Consider the following 27181-nt stretch of genomic DNA (forward strand, 5'->3'; position numbering starts at 1 on the left):
TTTGGAAAAAAAAAAAAAAGAGTTGAGAACTTTAAAGGCAAAGTCTGCTTTGAAATGTATCAAAGGCTTTAACCTAGAAATAGATCTCATCCAATAGGGTCTTGCAGATGCTGAAAGAAAAGGCTTTTGCAATGCCAATGGTAAAACCTCAGGAAAAACGCAACAAAACAATGGGTCTTTGAGTATTGAAGTGTGTGTGAGAGGGTGAGGAGTTAGAAAGCTGCTTTCTGGAGGAAGCCTGCTGCTTGCATTGCTTCCCCAGCCCCAGTTAGAGAGAGCTTTTTCAAGCAAGCTTTATCACCCTTACTGATACTTTGGATCCCCAGTGAGCTAGCCTTCCTTTTAAGCCAGTTGCTTGAAGTGGTCTGAATACACCCACACAGGATGCCCCTTTATCACTAGTAGGTAAGCTATTTAACAGCTGCAAATGGAGAAACTATTTGTCTAATGAGTGCTGTTTTCAGAGTTGATTCACCAACACTCTCAGGGGAAGATAGTATAAGGCCGAGACTTCCTTCTGAGCTGCACAGCCATCTCCAGACAGTGAAGGCCAGCTCTGGAACCAAATGAAGTATTTGGTTGGTTTAGAGAATGTTTTAGTTCCAGATCAATAGTTTTAGAAAATACATAAGCTCACTTCCAGTTCATGCTGGTTAGCTATTTTTTTTCCCCCAGACAAACTCTAACCTGGAATTCAGACTGTTAAAAAACTTAGCACTGTGGTTTGGCAGTTATGATATGGTTTAACTCCATACTCTAGAGTTACAAAACATTTTTTATCTTCTCTCATGTTAGTTTGTGTCTACAAAAATATGTTCCATGACTTGCTCTTCCCTCATTGGAGCAGGCCGGAGAGATGCCCAACACCCAGTGGGTTAAGGTGCCCTTCTCCAAGCAGAAATGGACTGGGGCCCTTGTTAGAGTGGTGATAAACTGACAACATTGATGATTGATTGATTGATTAAGATGGAGTCTGGCTCTGTCCCCCAGGCTGGAGTGCAGTGGTGCGATCTTGGCTCACTGCAACCTCTGCCTCCCAGGTTCAAGCGATTCTCCTGCCTCGGTCTCCAGTGTAGTTGGGGCTACAGGCATGCACCACCACACCCAGCTAATTTTTGTATTTTTAGTAGAGATGGAGTTTCACCATGTTGACCAGGCTGGTTTCGAACTCCTGGCCTCAGGTGATCTGCCTACCTCGGCCTCCCAAAGTGCTGGAATTACAGGCGTGAGCCACCTCACCTGGCCAACAACCTTTAAATAATAAACCCCACTCCAGTGTCAGGTAATGTCAGGCCTCCTACTCTTTCTGTGGTTGATTCTTTTGTGTGAAAAGACTTCGCATAGGACTTAGGCTTCCGCTGAAAGAAAGTACAAAGTCAGTGAAAAACTATATTTTATTTGAGGTAAGGACTGGTTATGGAAAAAACAATAGTTTGAAAAAGACAGGAGAGCTTGAGTTGAGTTCCAACTATTTGAGTAGGTGTGAGGGATTCATTTATTCTCTTTAGACACAGTGGGGTTTTTTTGTTTGTTTCTTTATTGTTTGTTTTGTCCACACAAAATGAAAGTTGAATTAGGCAGTCTTTAATATTTTATTTTAAAAACAACTATTCCTTGAATTATTTTAAAGGGAGAAGTCACTATTTGTACACTCCTTCCAAAGGATATTAACAAGATAGTTTTTGAATGTATTCATGGTATAGCCCTAAACAACAAAGGACACATGGGCAAGTGCCAGGATATCCAGGCCTTCTCGATTCCAAGGGGACATTCAACCATGGGAGATGGGTTAAATGTCAAAGGGTTGCATAATCAAGTGCAGATTCTCTGGAAATGTGCGAGCGATTTTGAGATAGACATAACCCTGTATAGGCAGGACAAGGGGATAACATGTTTGAGAACTTACTTCAGTCCTATTAGGGGATTGATGCTTCAGAGAAAAGAGGACTACAATAAGATGAAAGCTACAGCTATGCAGTAAATAAACGTGGCGTAATCATTCTGAATATTCTAGTGCTTGGTGCACTTTAAAGTGTGTGAATGCATCCATGAGGAGCTCTGAGGATGGAGGAAGCTGGCAATCTAGGAACTGGTTCTAGAAATGACCCAAGAAACTTGCTTCTTTGTATCTTTTCGGTGATAGAAGGTGATGTTTCTTTTAATTTGAGGCATTCTTGAACTGTAAGCTCCCACAATCTTTCGCTAAACAGACTTCATTCACATTCTGAATCTGATTTTTGTCTCACACATATTCAATTTTAAAAAACAGAAAGAAACAATAGAGCTTATTAGGAAAAACTTGTTTTGAATAGTAAATTAAGCATAATGGAAATAGGCACATGTTTTAGCACGGTTTTTCCCCCTTTTTACCAATTGAACATTTACATCTTTTTCAAAGTGCTGTGATTTTCCCCTTAAGTCTTAAGCTGGAACCACACACTTTCAACAAATGAGACTTACATCACTTGTATCTACTGAGAGAAATCATTGTAATACTGTGGATTCCAAATGCACAGCCTTCCAAAAAAGAGTTTTAGTCAGTCACCCCTAAACTATATTAATCAAATCAATGTGGCATTCTAAGAATCCAAAGAACTACCTAATTTCAAAGACACTGTAAATCAACTGGCAGCTCTGACTGATTTCAAATTATGCCCTGTTTTCAGAGACTGGAAACCTGTACATTCAGAGGTACACCTGACTACATGGTGTGTTATTAAGAGATATGCCCCAGGTGGAGGAATCTTCAAAGCCAATATATTTTCTTTATAACTGGTGTCAAATTGATGTATATATTAAAAAATCTTGGAAAATGATCTCAAAAAGGAAGTAACAGCCCAATGAGCCATATGTTCAGGGAACCTAACAGGTTTCCATTGGGACCAAATTTCACTTCACCTTTTTGTCCTTATGTGCAAATAAAAACTTATCTGTAAATACACCGTTAAAACAGTCATGCAAATTTGTGAGGTCTGTATACTAAGAGGAGATTACACTAAGCCTATATAAACCAAGTTATTGGAAGATAAATAATTTGGTGAGATACATAACAACATGGAATTGAACTAAATTTATTTGAGCTCTATAGATTCACAGCTTTAGAGAGACATTGCTTCTATAGAATTGGTTAATGAAGCAAAGGCTGGTGAATAGTTAATAAATTGCTTAATTTTGATGCTGATGGAACATCTGAATCTCCACATTTACATGAATAAATATAAAGTTAAAATTTGTTTTGCTGTTAGATAGGTTGCTATTTTAACAGATTCGGACACAAGGGAATTTTCCAAATGCTAGCTAATACTGTAGCACCGAAAAGTCTGTAATATGCCAAGGGCAGAGGCCTGCTTAGTGGTTTTCCAAAGAGTGGAAAGCAGAAAGCATCAACATTTACTTACACAAAATCCTTTATGTAACTCTTGCTAAGATTTTTCAACTTAAAAACTTTAAAATGTTCTGTATGATTTTAGTAGATCTGAAGTTTGCATTCAGCTATTCTATTGGTATGCCTGGGCATATTCTAAAAGGAAAAATGATTCACTCTGTGCACTTGTGTAGTTTTTCACATGACTAGGATCAATGAGGATGGTATAAAAATACCAAAATTTACTCATTTTAATTTCATTTTTGTGTACTTTTATCATGAAATATTACAAAGCCGAATAATAGAAATGAAACCTTTGTGTATATATGACTGAGCTTTAGCAAACCTTATTTTAAATTGATTTTTTAAAAAGGAACAATGGTGTGTATAAAGTTATGTAAAGGTAAGGGTCAGCAGAAAAAACAATTACACTGCACAGGTTTTTAGTTACTCTGGAGGTCCAACCATGGCTTACAGGGAAGGAAGTTTTATGATGTTTATAAGGGTAGTTTATGTAAACCCGTAACAGTAAAAATATTTTAATGGTAGGAATAAAAGTGTCTTTTAAGCGCAACAATCAGCTTTTACAGTCAAAAAGTAACAGGAGGTTATATCAAAACTCAGGTCCCCGCCTGCATCAACAGGTATGAAAGGCTTTTTTCAGCAGACTCGGGTTCTGATGGGCTCTGTCGGAGGGGCGGCCAGGGCGCTGCTGTTTTTGACCAGCTTCTCTCAGGCCAGAGTATAGAACAGAGCGGCCAAGCGGGAAGCTGGGCCTCCAGATCAGCTCCTGCCCCCATCTGCCCCACAGTCTCCGCGGCAGTGGGGAGAGCGGCCCGCTTCTTTCCAGGCCCTTCTCTCCCCGCGACGGTCTTTCGAGGGAACTCTCGAGGCCCAGACGGCCCCTTAGTCTAGTCTTGGGGTCAGGAGGTCAGGCCTTGGAAGCACAGCTAATGCTAAGGCCCTTTATGTGTCTTCGCTGCGATCATTTAAACCGTGGACCGGTAGCTCTGGCGAAAAGGGGCTCCAGGGGTCTAAGGGCCGCAGCGCGGGAGGCGTGGCGGAGGTGCTGACCTCGCCGACTCGCCGCAGGCCAGCGGGGCGCGGCCACAGCAGGGCGGGTTGGGGGCGGCTGGAGGCCTCGGGGTGGCGGCCTCGCTGGGGCAGAGCAGGAGATCTGCGCTCAATCCTGGAGCCCTTCTTGGCCTTTGTGGCCCTGTCACTCTTTCCACCCCTGACTGTCCCTAGCCCTTTCTGAATTCGCCTGGACTCCCACTCGCACTCGCTGGCCGACGCGTTTGATTCACCAGAAAGCGAGTGGGCGTGAGAACGCAAGCTCTTCGGCCTCTTCCCCAGGACTTGGATCCCGGAGCGCGGGTCCTCGCCCCAGCGCCCCGGGGAGTGGGCGTGCAGCGCAGGCCGAGCCCTCGGGCAAGCCCGCGCGGGGCTGCACTCCACTGGGCCGGCGCGGGGGGCCGCGCGGGGGCTCCCAGCCCGCTAGGGACTCGGTGGCGGTGGCTGGGTTCCACTCGCCAGCGGCGGGAAGGACGCGCGGGAAAGCGAGGGAGCAGGAAGCGGGTGGCGGCGGCGGCGGCGCGGGGCCCGCTGGAAAGGAGGGAGCGCCGCAGGCGGGAGGAGGGAGCGCGGAGGAGGGAGGCCGAGAGGAAGGAGGGAGCGCGGCAGGCAGGCGGAGGGAGGGCTGATTAGCATGCAGCAGCGCTCGCGCGCCCGGCTCCATTGTTTTAACACCTCCCCTCTCCTCCGCGCCAATCTGTCACCGTTCAGCAGGCGAACGCTGCTGCCTCAAATGCTGCTCTTCTCAAATGAGACGGATAATTAGTTGCCCCGCACGAATGCCGCACTCTTCTCACCCCTGATTGCTATCACCTTCTTGCTCCTGGCAGTTTTGACACCTCGTAATCAGCCTGCTGCTTTTCTCTTTTCTTCCCGACTTCTGCTTCCCTCCCCCCGCTTTCCTTCCTAGTTTATTTATTTATTATTATTATTTTAAATGCAATCCCGGTGCTTATTTGGGCGAGTCCTCCGCCGAGTTAACCTTCCGCGTATACATGTGTGCATTTATCTGTATATGGGAAATTGGATGTCTGTGCGTGAGCGGGGGGCGGGCTGGCAGTTTTGCGGGAAACACTGCTTCCACGCCGAGAGAACTCGCTTCTCCTAAAGATATTTTTGGGAAGGGAGGAGTTGCGGAGAGGGACGGGAGGGGAGAGTTGGGGAGACCTCAATTAATGCTTTAAAGATCTCTTAGAAATTAACAAACTGGGGAGTCTTGGAATCTGCTGTCAGAAGCGTGTTTTCCCCTCTCTCCTCTAACAAGCACTGACAGTCTAATTACTGTAGCTACAAGCAGCTGTCGAGGCAGCAGCCCGGGAGAGGAGGCGCCACAGGCTGGGCGCACCCGGCCGGCCCCTGCGCCCAGCCGAACCGCCGAAGCGCGGCCCGACTCCGGGAGGGACTCGGGGAAGATGGAGAGGGGCAAGGCCCCGCTCCCGAGAACCCCGGCGAGCCGAAGGCGGGCTTGCGAGCCGGCGGACACGCTTATTGTTTCCTTAAGTCTTTACCTTGAAGGTTAAAAGATGTGACGAAAGGAGGGGACGTGGGGGGAGTGGGAAGAAAATCTTCTAAGCTTCCATCCACCCCTTTCTACCTCCTCGAGCTCTCCCTCCCCCGGTGTTGGTAAAATAACCACGCAACCCGGGGCTGAGGGGGCGGGGTGAGCCAGGCTGGAGTGTAAGAAAGCAGATGTCCCCGCTGGCAGCAGCCTCAGCCTCCGGGGAAAGCTGCACCGGGGGGGCCCTCCCGAGGACATTCACCTCCCACTTCTCAGGCATCCCGCTCACAACTGCCTCGCCTCGGCGGGGGTGGTTTTTTTCAGACGGCGTTTCGCGTGTGCAGCTTTTTTACCTGGGAGCTGTTCTTACCCGGCCACGCTTAGCAGATGCCAAAAGCCAGACCCTGCACGACTCAGTCATGAGGCAGAGGGAGAGACCTGGCGGGTGCCCACTCCACCTTTAGAGCGGTGGCCCGCGCTCCCTCTGTAGAGCAGGGCAGGCGGCTGCTCTCCAGGCCGCCTTTCCTGTGGCCCCAAAGGGTCTATGTCCCTCACAACGTGGAGCTTAGGGTGCCGCTGGAACCTAAAAGAAAACCGAGTTTGCTAGTCCTGCTAAAAGTGGTGGGGGCGGGGAAAGGATGGGCTGGGGAGGAAGGTCAATGGTACACTTCAATTTGAGTCACTTTCTGGGACATAGAGTTTCCTCTGGTTGTCAGCAAGCTAGTAGATGTCAACTGTGTTGAGAGAAAGTCTTCCCATCTAGAAAAGGACAGGGGAAAAAAGAATCCCCTTTCACGAGATAGGTACAGTGGTATATTCTGGCTAGTACACGCTGGGAAGTTTTTATTTTTGTGTGTGCGTGTGTGTGTGTGTGTGTGTGTGTGTGTATGTGGAGAGGGGAGGCTGGGTGGGCAGGAGGTGGGGGGAAGGGAAGAAACTTGGATAATTGTCTAGGCATTTCCATTCAGCCCTAGTGGCAATGAAAGAAAGATATACATGCCTCAGAACCCTTCGCAGTGAATACCTAGTAATTACTGTCACCCTGGTGAGGAACATGTCAATATGATGTGCTTGGCACCGGGAGAAGTCGAGGCACCACTCTCATTCTTCCACAAGTTAAGGTTCTTCACTGTGGCACAGAGGCCTGCTCAAATTCCCCCATCCCACACCCTCTACTTTAAAGCACTTGCTTCAAGAAGGCTTAAATTTCTGAGAGTTGCAAATCAATGCTTACTTCATAAAATGGAAGCCATGCCGTAAACACTTTTAAGAATCAGGGGAAAACAGAAACCTAAATGGTGAGAATCATAGGGAATAAAAATGAAAGGGAAGTCTCATTTTAAACAAATTTTGCAGCCTTCTGAATTTGGTATCCACTCTCTCAAATGTCTTTCAGTGGCCATCAAGCAGGCTGCTAACAATGAATAACAAATTTCTCAACAAGAATATGAACATTTCTAATCTAAGTTAACAAATATAGATAGTCCTTGCAGGGTTTTAGATTTGCTCCCATTAAAAACAAATGTTTCTTTAGAAAGTTTAGTTTGAAAAATAATTCTAAAATTCAAAGTGATTCACTAATTGCAATAAATGCCACCAAATCTGGTCATCACCATTCTATTAGGTTACTGAAACGAAAACATGAATTTTATAAACTTCCCTAAAAATGTGATTCCTTCCTTCCCTTTCCTTTTTTTTTTTTTTACTCAGGAACAAAGGACATACTAATGATCACAATATAAGTACCTCTTAATATTTAATTAATTTCATCATGTAGCTATACACATAGTAAAAATTAAAGCCATGTATATTATTTAAAAATCTAAAGTGTTTAAATAATTCTACCAGTTGTTTTATCACTGGACAAGAAATGTATTAGGTTTGATACTACAAAGATGTTTATGTTGTCTGCTATTTTCTATTATAGATTTATGCAAAGAGATTATCACCTATAGCATAATTAAATTTTTCAATAAAAACAAACTAAAAAAACCCTAGAAACATTTGACATCACCAAATTCAACAGCTCTCACTAGAAATCCAAGCAATAAACTTAGATATTTGAAATAAACATAAATTATGATTACATAACTCTGTAAGTCACATACATAATTTTGAATTATGGTAATAGCACTGTAAACACAAATACAAAGGATTATAGTTTTATACAGAATTTTTTTTGTTTTTCTTCTTTTAGGCTATTTCTCCTTGAAAGAACAGAATGATCTTTTAAAAAAATAAGAGTTATACAGTAAATCCAGAAAAAAATTCAAACAGTTGTGAAACTAGATTTTCCTATAAATGATCTTGAATTTAGTTTACAATCAAGTATTTATAGTATTAAAAGCCCAAAATCATCACATAGAACTTGGTATGTCTGTTTTCAAATGTGTATTAAGTCTCTCCATTGAAGTGTGAATTAAGATGCCGAAGGAAATCCCCCCTGGATGTAATGGATGGTGGGAAAACTGCTTGACAGAATTCACATACTCGAGGTATATGCAATTCTGAGTCTGTGCCACTTAGTACCACCGAGTCACTGTCTTGATTAGGAAAGGGTTTCCAAATGGGCTGCAGGAAAGAAACAAAAATATCTGTTACTTATGTTTAAATTCAAATAGCAATGGACTTCAAATTTGAATTTCTGAATGAGTTATGTATGAGCATATATATTTAATTCCCTAATATAAAAGCAAATTACTTTTCCGTAAAGTTAGCATGAGGACATGACTCTATTCTTGGTTTCATAAAGGGCACAACTAAACTTTGATTAAAAGTCACTTGGGACACACACTCATGCATTTTATCTTTATATATTTAAAAAGATTGCAGCTTTAGCATGCAATTTTTAATACTCAATGATCACAACAGCAGTAGTTTTGGAACAATAGTTAATACTCTGGTCTTTTAAATTAAATTCTATCTTTTTTTTTACAATAAAAACCTTAAATTATAGGGGCTTTATTAATTACATAGTATACAAGACATGATGTGTGTGTGCATTGTGTCTTAATCAAAATCAATTTCACTGTTTATAAGCAAATACAGTGAATACATATATGAATCAGCATTATTTTGATTTTTAAAAAGAAAATTTTCCTTTTAAACTACTGAACAAATTTCACTGATCAGTTATCTTTTGTTTTTAAAAACAAATACTTAATCATTCAACAAAATCTAACACATGCAGTGTTTTGACTTCTTACTTTGCTTCTGTTATATAATAGGTAGTTTGGCCTTACTCATTCTTGTCACTGAATAAAGTGAAACTTGTCTATAGTTGCCTGGTTAAAGAATTATGAAAAGTCATAATCTAACAGAACCACCTCCACTATAACCAGCACATAAATACCCTTTCATAACCGCACTTATTCTTTTTTTTTTAAACTTCTAGAAGGACAAGAAATAGCATTTAGCTTAATAATAGCTACACAATAGATGTCTGTTAACTGGAAAATATTTTCCTGAATTGTGTAAACCAAATTATTTTTTAAAATTTCTTTCCTATGTGGACACAGGTAAATTACTCTGACACAGCTAAATTCTGATATTTTAAGAAGAATCACCTCATAAAGTCAAATTTAAAGAGACCCCTTATCCTCCTATTACTATTACGTTTTTAAAGTCACACAGCCTAGTCTAGCACCTGACAAGTGTTACTGTTATTTCCCCTAACTTCTTTCATTCTGGTTAACCAATCATTTACATAAACACTATATTACTAATTGAAGCATTTGGGTTTCACGACATCACTGTCTTCTTATAAACAGTTTACTGGACAGCTGTGTACAATTGGTGTAAATATACAACGTCTGTCTAGGCACCCAGATACATTCAAATATCAGTATGGGGGACTTATAATAATGCTGACTCAATTCCTTTCACAAGAAATGTCAATTTTATTACAAAAATAGTAATATTTAAAATAAATGTTATAAAATTTAGGGTAAAATAACTTTCTCTGGAAAAACTTCTTTGATGAAAGTAGTAAAAATTGTGAGCATACAAACAAAATCTAGTTAGACTTAACTTGATTCTAATTTTAATGTTTTCAGTTTAAACAAAAAAGTACAAATCACTGTAATGTGAAATTGATATGGCCAAAAATAAAAGATTATTAAAGATAATTCTTATTTATATAAAATAGTAAGAAATTAAATCAGAAGCAATTTAACTTCTAAATTTGGTAAGCCAATCTTCTACTCCCAATTTACCTATTAAGTCCATATTCATTTTTCTCTATTAAGAACTTTTAGTTCAGATTTGATCTCTTCATACAATTTAGTTGGGATCCCACTCACTGACTCAGCAAAGTAAAAAAGAAAATCACATAGAACGATAATAATCTGATATACTTTAGTCTTGGTTATGATAGCTGAATATATAAAATAGATGTTTAGTAGTAATGATTGATATAAAGCAAAATTTTGAAATATGTAGCCAAAACATTCACTTCTCTTTGTTACTATCTACAAACAACTCAGGATTTTTTAAAAAAATTATTATTATTATTTTGAGACAGGGTCTTGCTCTGTCACCCAGGCTGGAGTATGGTGGCACCATCACAGCTCACTGCAACCTCTAACTACCTAGCTCAAGCAATCCTCCCACCTCAGCTTTCCAAGTAGCTGGGGGCCATAGGCGCATGCCACCACACCCAGCTACATATATCTATATATCTATATGTATTTGTAGAGACAGGGTCTCACTGTGTTGCCCAGGCTGGTCTCAAATTCCTAGGCTCAATCAATCCTCCTGCCTCAGCCTCCCAAAGTGCTGGGATTATAGGCATGAACCACCGTACCTGGCCCAACTCAGGAATTTTGTTCTTATACTAGCTTTGTACTTATACTAGCTTGTATAATACTAGCTTTATTAATACTAATAAAATAGCTTAAACTGTTTTTTAAAAAAACTTATTTTAAGAAATATTCTTCCCATCCTAAACTGTAACATGGTCTTCAAAACAAACTAATTTCTTTGCTTTTTCTGCCAAAATATCAATTATCTAACCTTATGCCCCATGTCTTGTGACAACTCAATACTAATTCTCCTGAATTTTTTAAGCTGAATACTTTTCCATCAAGTTGTAATCACATACCAGCTGTTTCCCTTGCTGTAGTATAGAAAGCAAATGTACAATGCAGGGTGCCATCTACTGAAACATGAATGCACAGACTAGTAAAAGAACAAGCAAGACATATAATAGAGAAAAAAGTAACAAGCATTAGAACTGATGCACTTCACAGCTCTGCAGGAATTCTACTTACAATAAATGAAATTGTTTAATTTGTTTCATTTAGTAGCAACTATAACTGAGACTATGAAGTGAAATAAAGTACAATGAACAAGAACATAAGTGAGGTTATAATTAAAACTTATTGTCAGCCATGCCTAGTTCTTCCCACTACTAAAATATACCACAGCTTGACAATTGCCGTCTTTGCATGCTGATTTAAGTCTATAACCTATATGTGTACTTAAAGCAAAAGGGTATTAATAACTTTTTTTAAAAAATTAAATATCTCAAGGCAAAGAGAAATCAGACAAATGTTTGCAAGTTACATAGACGTTTACATCAATCTGTATTTTCATAAGCTTCTGTTTTTTGTAAAAATTATATAGCTTTCATTTGCTTTCAGACACTAAACTTTTTTTTAACTAAAAGAATCATTCTGTGATGGAACTTGAATCTAAAAGGGAGGGCAGGAGTGGTTTAGGGGATATAAGTCTGTGAGCTTTAGAAACATTAAATAAAATATTTGATATCATACACATGCAGAGACTATTTAAAAAATATACTAGGCTACATGTTCATTTCCAGATTAGCAACCAAAACCAAAACTAAACCCTACAGATCTATGTACTATATAACTGAGGATGTAGTAGAAGTATTCACTGAAAGATAGTTCACTTATTTTGATAAATAGAAATGTAAGATGCAATTATTTACTTATGAAAGATCATGAATTCTTATAAAGATGAATATGATATACACAAACTATTAAATAAAACAGCATTTGTTTCACACTATGAAATTTAATAATCCTATTAATCCTGAGTAAACAAGCTTTGAATAAGGAACTAAGAAAGTGACACCATGATAGATATGGATAAGGCTTAACATGTACTTTAAAATCTGACATAAATTCTAAGGTACTTAACAATAGAGTTTTACCATATTCAGCTTTTCTAATTTCATGTCATTTATTATAGGACTTGTTTTTTTGAAAGCCTTAACTTTGGCTAATCAGTAGTTTAAAAAGGATGTTTGATAACGTAAAAAAGATGCATATCTGTGCATGTATGGCAAAATGTGTGTTCACACATAATAATATATTTGTTAATGCAAAACAGTTACCTGCTGTGGTCCTCGGATAGCTTTTCCCGGGGAATCGAGTGAGGGAAAAGGTGCATCAGATGGGTCCAGAAGTGGGAAGGTATTTACATATAATGCATTATGATCTCCAGGTGGCAAACACGCAGCTCTATCCAGAGTTGTCCTGATACAAGTGTTTACAAGATTTGAGGGCTTTGTTTTGTCAGTTGTTTTAAGGTTTTGTATAGCTGAAGCTATGGGGTCAATTCCCTGAATTTCAAATAAAGTTTCTTCTGTTTTAACGAAGTTCCCTGGGTTGTCTCTGAACTCCATATTAAATTTCTCTTGGCACATTGCCTCAGACGTGGCAGGACTAAGGATGCCGGGTCTCTCTGGAGTGCTATGTAAGAAAGTTGAGTCATTGTCCATAGGTGGAAACTTGACATTGAATTTAGAAAGTGATTCAAAAGAGGTGTCTTCCTCATCTCTGCACAGTCCTCTTGGTGTGACAGATGTGATGGATGGTGCACCTCTATTTATATCATCTTTAGCCTGAGGCTTAAACAGCGCTTCTTGTTTATCTGTTTTATCCGTACACTGTATAGGCACAGAGCACTGTGTTTCTGCAGGGAGAAGAACACAAAAGAGAAACAGCTGCATTCAAATCATTAAAAAAATCTGTTCAATCAGCTTTGGACAGATAATTATTATTTTTTCTATTGGTTTTTATAGCAAATGAAGACAACTGGGATTTTAAAATTTGCTACCATCTTACACAGAATATTAGCAGTCTCCAGCGGGTGAACTGAAACATAGCTTATTAGTTGCAATTTAACTACTTTGTCTTTTCCTAGGTATTCTGCTGTAAGCTTTGCATCTTGTTCACAGTTACACTGCTCCACACTTAAAAAAATTTGCTTGTAGTGTATACATTTAAACATTTTGTCAGTAACGGAAGCTATAACTGTGAGTTTGCTTAGACAAATAAGTTGTTAAAAGGGAAAATCTTACTAGGTATATCTAAAATTAGGTCATTTATTATTCATGTCACTGTCTAACTAAGTATATCACTAATCAGTTTAGCCACTGTCTGCTCTCAATAATCCATGTGAGGGACTGGTGGTTGCAGGAGTTGGGAAAAAGAAGACAGTGAAGGCAAAGGAAGGATGAAATATTGTGATGCATGTTAAGAAAACTGTGGATGAATAGATTATTTTATCATCTTATATCTTTTTTAAAAAAAGACCTCTGTAAATACTAGGTAAATATCTGGTAGATAAAAGGGCCTCTGTAGCTCATTTATCTAGAACCACTTATCCAACAAATTCAGCTTTCTAGGACACAGTCAAAAGCTAGAAAGAAAGTAGAGCTTCTGAGGAGCCAGAATTAGAGCCACAAGGTTCATAGATACATGAATTTTGTTCCTATTGTCATTTTAGATTTATTCTAACAAACTTGGTGGTATTTCCGTAGCTCATAGCTGGTTTGAAACAGCAAATTAAAAGGGAATATGAGTTGCTAAAGGCAGACATAGATATCAACAAGAGCTAAAAGCATAGGAAGAGATAAGAAAGACAAAAAAGCTGATATAAGAACTTAGAAAACACTACAGTCTAGTATAGGGCCAATGAGTGCTCAATACAAAAAAAACAATAATCAAAGTACTCTCCATGTTGATGATTCTGAGACACTAGAAAAAGCCCAATTAAGCTCCACAATGTCCCTTAAAGAAGGCACTGAAGTTGGTAATGTATGCATTTTAAGGATTGTCATCAGCGCTGTTGAACATTCACAAATGGAGACATTACCAGTGATGCAAATTTAGGTAGACAGGGTATACAGAACACAAGATATACAAAGTATCTGTACAGGTTAGTAGGCACTTAACAAATGTCAGTTCCTTTATATTCCTTTGGTCTTGGCAGTCTCATGACACCTCTCTGTCTTTTGCCACAGCACATTCCAATATATTTTTTTCTGTTTGGGTATGTGTAGTACAATGCAACCAACTTCTTTGGTTCATCTTGTTATATACCTACTGCCTCTCTTTATACCTCTCTTCATACCATCCTTTCTTATTGGATTATTATAACAGCCTTTAAACTGCTTCCTTGCCTCTAAATTTGTCTCATATCCCATCTGTTCTCTTCATTGCAACTTCCCCTCCATCCCTCATTCTCAGAGTAGTTTTTCTAAAATACTAATCTGACCACGTTACCTTCCTAATAAAATCTTTTGATGGCTCTACAAGTCCCTCAGATCTCAGAAAAGGCTTATTAGACTGTTCATTACTGGCCCCTGGTCATCTCTCCATGCTCATCTTTCACTCCATACTCTGGCTATAATGAACTTCGTATAGTTCTCCAAAATAGCCACACTCTCTTGTCTTTGCACCTTTGCACATGCTGTGCAGACTGCTGGAAGTGTCCCCTCCCATCCCTCTTTGCCCAACTCTTATTTGTCCTTCATATCTTGGCTTGGACATAAGTTTCTCTGGATGACTCTCCCATGACTCTTGGATGCCCTGAGGACTGAATCACTCTGTTATATAGTTATGTGTCACTTAATGATGGAACATTTTGAGAAATGCAGTCTTAGGCAATTTTGTCATTGTGCAAACATCATAGAGTGTACTTACAGAAACCTAGACAGTATAGTCTACTACACACCTACACTATATGGGGGCTACAAACCTATACAACATGTTGCTGTACTGAATACTGTAGGTAACACAATGGTATCTGTGTATTTAAACACTGAAAAGGTACAGTAAAAATATGGCATAAAAGATAAAAAATGGGTATGCCTGTATAGAGCACTTACCATGAATGGAATTTGCAGGACTGGAGGTTGCTCTGGGTGAGTCAGTGAGTTAATGGTGAGTGAATGTGAAGGCCTAGGATATTACTGTACATCACTGTGGACTTTCTGAACACCATATACTTAGGTTACACTAAATTTACAAAAAAAAATTGTGCTACAATGTAACAACAGCTACCTACAATGTCACTAGGGTGATTTTTTTTTTTTTTCTTTTTTTGAGACGGAGCTTCGCTCTTGTTGCCCAGGCTGGATGGAGTGCAATGGCACGATCTTGGCTCACCGCAATCTCCGCCTCCCAGGTTTAAGTGATTCTCCAGCCTCAGCCTCCCGAGTAGCTGGGATTACAGGCATGCGTCACCACGCCCGGCTAATTTTGTATTTTTAGTAGAGATGGGGTTTCTCCATGTTGGTCAGGGTGGTCTCGAACTCCCAACCTCAGGTGATCTGCCCAGCTCAGCCTCCCAAAGTGCTGGGATTACAGGCATGAGCCACTGCGCCTGGGCTGATATGAACTTTTAAGTACCATTATAATCTTATGGGGCCATCATTGTATATGCAATCTGTTGTTGACTGAAAATGTCATTTGGCACCTGACTGTATTTCCAAGCATAACTCTCTTTCTCCCATTAAAGTAGGTTTTTTGAGGTCTTAAACTATGTTTTGTTTCCCTCTAACTCCAGACCCTTGCCCAGTGTCTGGCACATAGTATGCCCCTAACAAATGAATTCTGAATGAAACTGTAATCTCTCCCCTACAAAGCCTACTATAATAATCAACATTTACCAGATACTCTATGACTAGGAGTGCTATAGTAATTGTTACCAAGCTTAATTGTTTATCTGGATTTCTTTAGCCTCTGAGGTTCTTAAAGTCCATTAACTCTCGAGTAGTCATTTTTCCTGGCAGCAGACTTGAAAGTGGTAGGAAAGTCTAGGAAACAGTACTGTCTTTGTAGATGACATTTGCTACTTGCAAATAACAAATCAGGAAAACCAACTGTTGAGGTAATCAGACTCTGTAACACCCGAAGAGGAGGGACTTATCAAATGATCTTCACAAGGAGAACAAGGTGAATGCTGGAGAATCTGCTGCTGCTGCTAATGGCAATGACTATTAATATTAATAGCACTTCCACATGGCATGTACTATTATAATAATTCTATGTACATTAATTCATATAATACTCAAAGTAATCCTGAGGTAGGCACTATTATTATCCCCACTTTACATGTGAAGAAACTGGTTGGAGAGGTTAATTCAAAGGCCACACAACTATAATAGTAAGTGGTAGATCTGCCACTGGAACCCAAGCAACCTAACTGTAGATTTGTGCTCTGAACCATTAAGCTAAATTGAACATGTCGGTTTCTATATATAGAGACAAGTCCCCAAATTGACAGAAATGTGCTTTGAATTATTTTTCTAGCAGTTGATCTATCCCCGCTGTGAACAAAACGAGGAGAAATCAAACAGCTCTAAAAAAACAGATATTTTCTTTCAGCAAAGCTAGCTGGCATAAAAGTCAGCCACAATAAAATAATCTGAGTTAATCTGCTCAAGCAGTGAGAGTTAGTATCTATTAAAAAAATTTAAACCTTACATTCCTAATGCTACTAGAAATCTAAGCTGAGACAACTTAAAACTCAAATGAGATGCATTAAAGCACTTGTCATCCTGACACCATATTGAGAAACATGATCAGGTGAGCAAATAGCTTTTCTATTTTGCCTATTTTAAGAATACTCAGCTTTGCAAGGAAAAAGTAAAATGGGAAATATTTGTAGATTTCCCAATTTTAAATACAGGCTATCCATTTAATTACTTATCATTATAATTACATTGTATATTGACAAAAGAAAAAGACCTCATGGTTGTTACCATTCTCACGGATGTTTATTACCCTTAATCCTATATTCTTCTTTCCTAATCTCTACTGAAATTGGACACTGCTTTATGAAACAAACAGCACTTTATTTGAAGCTATGGATAAACATACATTTTATCTTTATCATTTCTTAAGTCTACTGCCATATGTAGATGAGTAGAAAAAACAAAGTATTTAATAATAAATAGAAATGTAAAATTCTACTAACTCAGTATTTTCAAATGAATCATATCTGGTTATTTAAAAGTAAAAATCAAATTTTAATACAAAATAACATAGGGACAATACACATACCTTTCCCAGATATATTGTGCAAATCATATTCGAAATAGTTCTTCTATATTTTTATACAGTGTAGTATACATACTTGGAAACCCTGAATAGGCATCTTTTCAAAAAATATTTTTTCCTTTCTCCTTTTGATATACTACTGTCAGAGTATAATATTTATTTTGGTTTCTCTTTGGACCCCAGCAAAACTTCACTAGAGTCTGTAGCACAAAATATTTTGAGAATAATGTACTTATTATTTGTGACACTGTTAATATGAGGCATAAAAATAAAGCATCAGGAAGAAGTTTTAGTGGAGAAGAAATTGAAGTTAAATACTCAGAGTTCTGGTTGACAGACACTCAGATTTAGACCTGTGCAATTTAAAAATGGTCAAAGTATTAAGCCATTGATAATGGGGTAAGTTTTCTGTGTAACAAAGAATATATCACCATTACAATGCCTTGAAAAGATGTTGATGTTCAAAAAAGCATGTTTATGAATTCTAGGTACTACATCTCCATAGCTAGCATATTTTAAACAGAAATAATTCATTTACTTCAGAGGTATCTAGTATCTTTAGTCCATACAAAAGATCAATTTCTCATGAAAATGACAAAAATTAAGGTGAAGAAAAGAGTTGTTTTTGGCGAGGTGGGGGAAGGGAGGGAAAGAACCAAATTATGTCTGTCTACAAAGATTGTTTTGTTTCTGTAATACCACATTGTGTAACTTTTCTGAAAATAAAATGGTAGTAGTAGCAAAAAGTGAATTTACACTATAAAATGATTTTAAATAGCCTAGATGTAAGAGCTGCAAGAAATGGAAAGTGATCTTTAATTAAAGGGGTGTTAGTCAGCAAGACTGCAACATCTCTCAGAGTGAAAACTGTAAATCACATCCCTTGGGAATTGTCTGCAGAATAGCTCAAATCACAAAGGTAAAGGAGAATTTATCATTATAAATGATCAGTTTACCTTCCTTTTGTTTGCAGAAGTGTTTGGTTGCCAGACCCAATCCCTTATATTTTGCTATTCATATAGAACTACTCAAGCAAACACCAGGAAGCCAGTCTGGGGTTTTAGGAAAGGGTACAGCAATTACAAAACATACTATAACACATATGTAAAACAAATGTTCCTTCTAAATTGTATTTTATACTAAATGTGTATTTTGTGCATTAAACACAACTAGCACTCAGGAAATTTGAGTGCCACATTTTTATTCTTGAACCAAATGAGTTCAAAGAATTCTTGAGCCCAGGAGTTCAAGGCTGTAGTGCACCATCATGCCTGTGAATAGCCACTGCACTCCAGTCTGGGCAACAGAGCAAGATCCTGTATTTAATTAAAAAAAAAACATGAAAAAAACATCTATCCATAGTGTATGTAATGAACTTTCAGGCAGAAGTTACAAACAAACCTGATGTTATAATTTTACTTAGCTCATATAATATGGTAGTGTGGCTTCAAGGTCACTTACTAACATAAAAGTTAATGTTTAATAAGGTCCCCAAACAACTGAAAACTTTCAGGGATATAGTCTGGATTTATTTTGTATTTTTTCAAGGTGGGATTTCTCATTAAGATAATTAGTAATTATGTCTTTCAGTTCAATCTATATAGTATCATATACAACAAAGAGAAAAAACCCAACAATTACATATGTAATACATTACAGAACTTACACAGCATGTACACATTCAAACATACGTGGATGAGAGGTAAATTACAGATGCTACACACTTAATAGGCATTCAGGAATATTTTCACATTCAAAAAGAAATCAATTTCAATTAAGCAAATCAATATTACTGTAAATTAAATTAAATCTTACCAGTTGCAGTGTCTGGTATATTAAGTTTGCTTAAGTGGTCTTTCTGTGCTTTTGCTAGCATGCATATTCTATGAAATTCTTCTTTCAGATCCCAGAAAGTCTTCTCTATATTACCCCTAAAAAAAAAAAAATCAACATTTTAAAATGTAAAGCTATAACTTTCAAGTTTTTTAAATAATCAAACTTATGTAGTACCATTTTATGTGCCACAAAATAATTATTTAAAAGTTAAAAAAATTATTTTAAATTCCTAGACAATGTCCCAAAAACCAGCTTGTATTTGTAGAGGGCCAGGCACAAAGTAAGTGATAAATTAAAAGTTTTAATACATAAATATAGTATAGTCTAGCGTATCTGCTTATTCATATATACACTAATGCTGGCTGTCTTATTCTCACATTAGAAATTTCAATGCATTGACATTTGTTCTCTGCAAATATCTTAAATAGAATATTAAGTATTCCTCATTTTGGTAAGGTTCACATTAGGATCCATCCATATAAAGAAATATGGCCTTAACACTTGGTCTATTGAAATAGTAGAGCTTTAGAGAATTCAAGTTTTAGATCCAGCTCTGCTATTAACTGCATGACTTGTTTAGGTCATTTTTAACATGTAGGATTCTGGGGTTGGTCACTTCCACTTATTCTAAAAGGCTATTTTTTTGCAATTGTTAAAGCTTAAAAAAATATATAAAATATACTTCAGTATTGATAATTTTTAAGAGTTGGCAAAAAAGGATGTAGAACTACCTTTCATGGAGCAAAGGACTGCCAAGACTCCTTGCTGAAGTTTCTTTTCTAGGAGAAGAAACCTCTTGTCTTCTTACCTTAAAGATACAAAATGATTACTATTACTACTTTAAATTGCTCCCAAATACAAATGAGGTCCAGTAAAGAGAAAACACAAAGGAAAATTTATTTACCTTCCCTACTGAAAAATAACTTGAGACAGCTTATAGACCCATATGTAATATACAATTGATTTTTTTCTTCAAATGAGAAAAATCAAGGAAAAAGGAAAATGAAGAAGGAAAATCTGAAGAGATGAAATATTTCTGGTAACTTCAATTACTATTTCCGGTACTGGTAATTCAAGAAATTTCTCAAATTCAACTATTGATCAAAATTGCTGCTCTGTTCACCAAGCACCTCATATGCCCAGAAACTTAGGGGAAAAAAAAACCTATGTGTTTACTTCTTTTGATATTCAGTAAAAATGGCCTATATATTTAAATCAATGTGTTTGTCTTTTGTTATAGATTCTTTGCTGAAGAATGCAGCTGTATTAAAGGAAGAAAGAAAACCAAGCTACAGTTCCTTGTAATTCAACAAGCATTTAAAAGGTTTATAAAGATGGTGCAATTATGTATTTAAGCTGCTTCAACACAAGTTCTTGCCTTTCACTCCCACCCTGTGGCTTACACTGGTATTACATCTATTCTGACATTTAAAAATCAACATTAAAGAACATGTTGTAATAATGTATTCTATGCTTTAAATATTTAAAAAATTTTACATCATACCTAGAGAGTGTTGTGTACTTTCTAAAGCTTATAAACTGAAAAGCCCAGAAATCTGAAGAATCCTAATACAGAATCATAAGTTATAATTCATCCAAAATTGTATAGTTCTTAAATTTCAAATCCAAACCAGTGGGTATCTGTCTTTAGTGACATTTAGATTTTATTCAGTTAAGGTCATTGTAGCTATTATAAATGGAAGATTTTACTTCATTGTGTCTTATCACTTAAGTACCTCACTCTTGCTTTTCAAAAGATTTCTTTCAATTTCTTCAGAGTCTTATTTGTTCTCTAAGACAAAGACTTGATTTCAGTTTGTTTTTCTTAAAATTAATATCTTCTCCAATTTATTTCCCAGTTTTTCTAAATAAATACTTTAAATATATATAGACAGTATTATTTTTATAGTATCTCAGAATTAGTAAAATAAAATCTTGCCAATACAAATAATTTGTGATTTTATACATTATATTGTCAGGCTGAAGTAAAATAAAGATTATTTTGTTGCTGCATATCACGTGTTTGACAAACATTCAGATCATATATTCTTCTGGATTAAAACTGCTGTATTGAGCTTTATAATGCAGTCACATCAGAAGATATTTTCACATTCACAGTTTGTTTTTAAAAGTGGTAGACAAGGTTTTTCTATGGTGTTTTGTGCAATTAGAACAGTCAATGGATTTTAGTGTGGACTAGGAAGAAAGGCAACATTTTACAGCTAGCCAGCCAGTCAGAACACTACAAATACGAAAACAAACTTTTAAAAGATTTTATCATTAAGTCTATATCAACAAAATCAGAGAAGAGGTATATTAAGAGAATACTTACATTTGACAATTTAATATGTCAAACAAATCATAAAATAAGTGATTATATATTAAATGGAATGACCTCCTTATAGTGAGCCAAGATTGTACCACTGCACTCCAGCCTGGGCGACAGAGCAAGACTGTCTCAAAAAAAAACAAAAACAAAAATCAAAACAAAACAAAACAAAACAGTAATGCTCTGTAGTTTTAGCCTAAAACTGGAGATAGTTACAGAAAGTGGTAAAGATAGTGCTCCAAATTCCAAAGTCCTGACTTTGACATAAACTAGGAATGATTGCTTCTGAGATTAAAGAAGTATTAAAAACGAATGGGGATGAAGAGGGCTGAAGGAAAAGATAGGAAAAAAATGACAAACCTTTGTCTTGCTTGGTAAATAATTGATGCTAACTTACTTCTGTGATGTTTAGATTTGATAATTAGTGTGGGTGAATTTATCAAGAAAAGATTCCTTCAGTGTATTGGCAGGAGGTAAAGGAGGACTCCTTAAAGAATTCCTATGAAGTATCTAAACTAAGGTCTTCAGCTTCTTTGGGGTTAGAAACACAGCTCTGCTTACTATTATTTTTGTTTTTATTCTTACTGAAAAAAGTATTACTGGTTGTACTAGGCAATACACTGCACCTTTTATCATTCATGCCAAATAAAGCTGTTAATATATTTCAAATGAAAATTCTGAGTTCCCAGTACCCAAGAAAAATTTTCAGAAAGGGACCTCTTAACATGTTACTTAAAAAAAAAAAAAAAAAAGTAAACGGTTTTCTGACAGACATTTTGAAGTTGGGTTTATTTAGAATGGGGCATAACATGTTAATGCTATCTTCCATTATAGCAGTCTGATACAACTTTCTGAAAACAATCATCAATTTTTCAAAGGATTTAGGATTAGTATAATCAATGGCAACTTCAACACTTTCCCAGAAAGTCAGACTTTTTTTCAATGCATTATCTTAATAAAGATTAATCAGTTTGTTGAGCATCTCATAGCGTAAGGATAACTTGTATTTTTCTTTCTATTCTCAAATATAATCCAAGTGGGCTCTGTACTGCAGGAAGATGAAGTTGTAACTTCAAATAAGAAAGCAAGGGAATTTTGAACATTATATTTTAGGAGATTTTAGGCATTAAATCATTCAAAAAATGAATTTATTTTGAGGTACTAAAACTTAAAATACTTAACATCATAAACTGTTCCAAGTACTAGTTTGGAAATGCTGAACTTGTGGAATGAATGCTGAAATAAGAGTTTTACACATCATACTTTTCATATACACTTCCAGTATGTCGCTGGGTAAGTCATTCAACTAAATCCATTAAGATAAACACATCTGAAACAGTTGGAAGATGTAAAATGTTTCCTTAAATTTCTTATGTGAATTGGGAGGATTTTGATTTAGTGTAAGTCAATTTAAGCTTCTCCCTAGATGGGTATTATATCAAAAATATATGTTCAAGGGACAGTTGAATATGCGGTGATATTTAAGAAGGAGAAAAAAAAGTGGTTAATGTTTCATTACTCCAAATCAGACTTTATTATTGATGCAAAAATAATCAAAAATGTTTTTGTTTCCCATTTTAGGATATGTTAGGTATCAACCTCTCAAAGAAAGAAATGTACATTTTCCTTAACACCTGCTTTTGTTATAGTTGATAGTAAAAGTGAAATTATTTTATTCCTTTTATAAAAAATTGGAAAGATATAGAAAAGAAATAAAAATTATCATTCAAAACCATATTTTTTCTTAAAAATTTTAAGCAATTAAAGTCAGTAAAATAAAATTGAGTTACGGAATTTTTTTTTTTTCTTTTTTTGAGACAGAATCTCGCTTTTGTTGCCCTGGCTGGAGTGCAGTGGCGTGATCTTGGCTCACTGCAACCTCCATCTCCTGGGTTCAAGCGATTCTCCTGCCTCAGCCTCCCAGGTAGCTGAGATTACAGGTGCCCACCACCATGCCCGAGTAATTTTTGTATATTTAGTAGAGACGAGGTTTCAACATGTTGGTCAGGCTGGTTTCGAACTCCTGACCTCAGGTGATCTGCCCACCTCGGCCTCCGAAAAGTGCTGGGATTACAGGCGTGAGCCACTGCGCCCAGCTGAGTTATGGAATTTTTAAAGATAATTCTGACTAAACTCTTTTAACAAGATGTATATTCTCTCATATGTATGTAAGAAACCTAAACTTTAAAAGGCTTCTATTAAGTAAAGAAGGTTAATTTTCAATGATACGTATTTCACTCTACTCCAGTGTTCATATCAAAGACTCCCTTTAAACTTTAGTTACGATCCTTGCATGCAAAGGAATATTTATTTTTAGCTAGCTCAGGCAACTGAGTGTAGTCAATGTTTTATTTCGTTTCTGGATAAGGCTAAATAGAAATATGCTTTTAAAACAGAAACGAGAATCCTCCTTACTTGGATCAATGTAAACCAAGAAATAAGCCAAGGTGGGATGGGATGGATTGGTAGAGGGAATATAAACTACAGAATAGGTATAAATGTTAGCTTGATAAAATTGACTACAGAAAAAGGAAAAGTAAGTAGTAGGAAAAAAACTGAAAATAAAGATTCATTTGTCACTTAGATTTTTGAGATCTAAGAATGAAATGTTAAAGGAGGAACTGAGGTTGAATATTTCCTTACCAGTCTACATATACTGAGACAAAAGATGTTATGGTGAAGTCAAGCACTGGATACAGCTGAATTAGGGAGAAAGTGAAAAAAGGGCTGAGACAGAAAAAGATTAAGAAACAGGACCAGAAAAAAAAATTACAAAAAGATATTTGATAAGAATAAACATAGAAGAATAGTATATAAAAGTTTGAGGACAAAAGGTAAAAAAAAAAAAGAATATTGTATTTAATCTAAAAGAACTTATGGCCATATAAAATCTATGGTTCTCTCACCCTCATTAACATTCCTGAAAATCTAGCAAAGCAAGAGAAACACAAATCCTAGGAGCCTTGTCTGTTCTGTGTGATACAGTGTGCTAGGCAAACCCACTGCCAGGGTGGGAACAACTCCAGGGCAAAATGGGATCCATCCCAGAGTTCTGAAGGAAGTGGCAAGAAAATAAACAATATAAAAATAAAATTAAACACCCTAATTACTTCCAAGTTCTTTATTGGGTTGTGGTTTAACATAACCCATCCCCACAATCTCTACTGATTCAATGCTACAATAAAACATATTGTTTCAGAAAAGGTAAAATCCTTTACCAGTACTGCCACAATTACTGTAACTTCACTACTATCAAAATTAATTTGTAGAATGAGATGAATACTTTTCTACTATCTGTCTTCTAAGTCTTTCACTTTGTATTAGGTATCTTTTGCGTGTATCTTTCTGAATTTATTTCTTTAAAGGGAAGAAATATTTAATTGTGGAGATGCTTTTTTAATGCAAAATAGAAACTGCGTAACTTCAGTGACCAATTTAATTAAGATTTCTCACACTCCTTTCACTCTTTCCCCAAACACTACATTTAAAATGAACTGATCTATGCTGTGCATGGTGGTGTGCTCCTGTAATCCCAACTACTAGGGAGGCTGAGAGGGAGGAGTTTGAGACCAGCCTGGACAACAGCAAGAACTCGTCTCAAAAAAGAAAAAATGAACTGATTTGGAAAAATCCTTTAACCACAAGTTTAGTGTTATACCACTACACCATGAAGAACAGAAGCTATCTTCTTGAAAATAGCTATTATTTAAGCAATTTGCATGTATTACTTATTTAACTGAAATCACAAAATCTGCTTATTTTGAGATGGAGGTCTTGCAACGTTGAGCAGACTGGAGTCAAATTTCTGGACTCAAGCAGTCTTCCCGCTGCAGCCTCCGAAGTAGCTGGGACTATAGGTGCACGCCACTGTACCTGGCAAGCCACAAAATCTTCTGAATTACGTATTTAATTATGATTTTAAAATTTGCTTCGAAGAGATCAAATAATTTGTGTATAGTTTGGCAGGCAGAGTAGCTGTGATTGGAACACAAGCCTTTTTGCCCCAGTAGCTTTAACTACTTAGCCATAATGCTTGGCTGCTGGAGAAGCTAAGTGGTACAGTTATCCAGCATAGGGTTGGAGATAAAGAATGGTTACATTTACATATTGCACCAAGGCAAACTAATTTTAAGATTCTAAAATCTTCCTGTCATACAATAAAAAACATATTTATCACTGAGAAGCAGTTACAGACCATGTTTTGATGCTTAAATATTGCCCAGGGTGGGAGGGGAAACCTTTGGTATAGCCTTTTTTTTTGCTGTGTTCTCAAGGATGTATCGTACAAATAGAAATGTACATCCAAAAATAACTTAAGATAGATTTACTCAAGTTTTGCCAAACGAGTCACTTGTTAACATAGGCAATTTGGCAGTATTTTCTTTGACAAAATTTCATAGTATTTCTCAAACTTGGCATAGAAGTTAAGCATTTGACAAAGCATGACAATGGGTGGAGTACCCTACTGGTAATTCTATCCTCTCTGGAAAGCTTAACTCCCTTCCTGCCTCCCCAGCTATCTTTTAATAAAAGACTGGGTATAGTTATAGTAGCTGATAAAGTCCTTGTCTGATAATTTCAGTGTCTGAATCATCTTAGGGTTGATGTCTGTTCTCTTATAACTGGGTCACATTTTCTGGGTTCTTTATATGTTGGGTGATTTTGGACCATATCCTGACCATGCTCAGCCAGAAAAAAACCAAAAAACTAGACTTTAGGAGCTCAGATTCCATTGTGGAGGAGTGAGCACCTAACAAACCATTCTTCTGCAAATAACAGTTATAAACTTTGGACAACACACACACACACACACACACACACAAACCAACTACCTGAAAATATTGAAGACCGAACTTTGCACATATTGGAGGAGAGTCAAAAAGTGTAGTAAGTAATTGGCTTAGAGCGCATTCCCAGTTTTCTATGGTTTTGTCCTGATGATGGCCACACTGCAGTAGAGGCACAGTAGTGGCTGAAATTCCAATAACAAAGCCCACTAACATTCCGGCTGGAAGAATCAAGAAGGAGAATGAGATCATAACCATGGTCACCAGAGAGTGAAGGAAAGGAGCCCTAGAGAATTTGAGAACCTTAAATTCCGCGTTTAAATTCAGCCCAAGTCTCTGGCAGTCCCCAAGTTGGGTGAGACTAAAAGCTTTGCAGCTAAAGCTCTAAGGATTGAACTGAGATTGGAGCTGCCCCTCTCCATAGGAGTGACACTTACCCTGAGCTAATCAAGTTCACTGCCTGTAAAAACAAAACTACCAATACCCTTCACCACTCTAGAAAACATTTTGTCCGTTTCTTAAAATAAACAAACAAAAACTCCAAACATGTAAGTACTACATGACCCAATGAATGCATTCCTGGGCACTTCAAAATTTATGTTCACACAGAAACCTGCATACAAATGTTTACAGCAGCATTCTGTCCATAAAGTAAGAAAAAGATAGGAAGCACTTTCTCCTCTGAAGCCATGATTATGTCACCTAAAAATGGTTATGGTAAATGAAATGGCTCATTCAAAACTCTCAGTTTTAGCTTTCAGTTTACATAATGTTCTCCCAAGTGACCTAGAATAATTGTGGCTCTTGTGTAGAAATTATCCTTTTTCCATCAAAATCTTGTAGAAAATTTAACTTTACGTATCTATGCACACATAACCAAGATAAAGGCAAATAAGAACTTGTCTTCTTTTCTGTTAGCATCGAAAAATCTTAGGGCAGGAGAAACCCTAAAGAAACTGAGCTTAGGCCTTTCCT

The 27181-nt window shown here is 37.2% G+C and overlaps 1 protein-coding gene and 1 long non-coding RNA gene across 4 annotated transcripts in view; one reads left to right on the plus strand and one right to left on the minus strand.

The window, feature by feature from the left end:
- Positions 1-20556, plus strand: part of LOC105737728 — a 31380-nt gene extending 10824 nt beyond the window's left edge. The window contains exon 4 of the long non-coding RNA XR_001113421.2: positions 20331-20556. This is a non-coding gene — a long non-coding RNA (uncharacterized LOC105737728). The remainder of the gene's footprint in view (positions 1-20330) is intronic.
- Positions 7676-27181, minus strand: part of TANK (TRAF family member associated NFKB activator) — a 98719-nt gene continuing 79213 nt past the window's right edge. For all 3 annotated transcript variants that reach the window (XM_030796340.1, XM_030796339.1, XM_030796341.1), the window contains 4 exons: positions 19822-19898; positions 19070-19185; positions 12298-12878; positions 7676-8507 (listed from right to left, as the gene is read on the minus strand). In XM_030796340.1, the coding sequence (XP_030652200.1) occupies positions 8331-8507; positions 12298-12878; positions 19070-19185; positions 19822-19898 (951 nt within the window). In that variant the 3' untranslated portion in view covers positions 7676-8330. The remainder of the gene's footprint in view (positions 8508-12297; positions 12879-19069; positions 19186-19821; positions 19899-27181) is intronic.

This window comes from Nomascus leucogenys, chromosome 17 (genome assembly GCF_006542625.1).
Source record: "Nomascus leucogenys isolate Asia chromosome 17, Asia_NLE_v1, whole genome shotgun sequence".
Lineage (NCBI taxonomy): Eukaryota > Metazoa > Chordata > Mammalia > Primates > Hylobatidae > Nomascus > Nomascus leucogenys.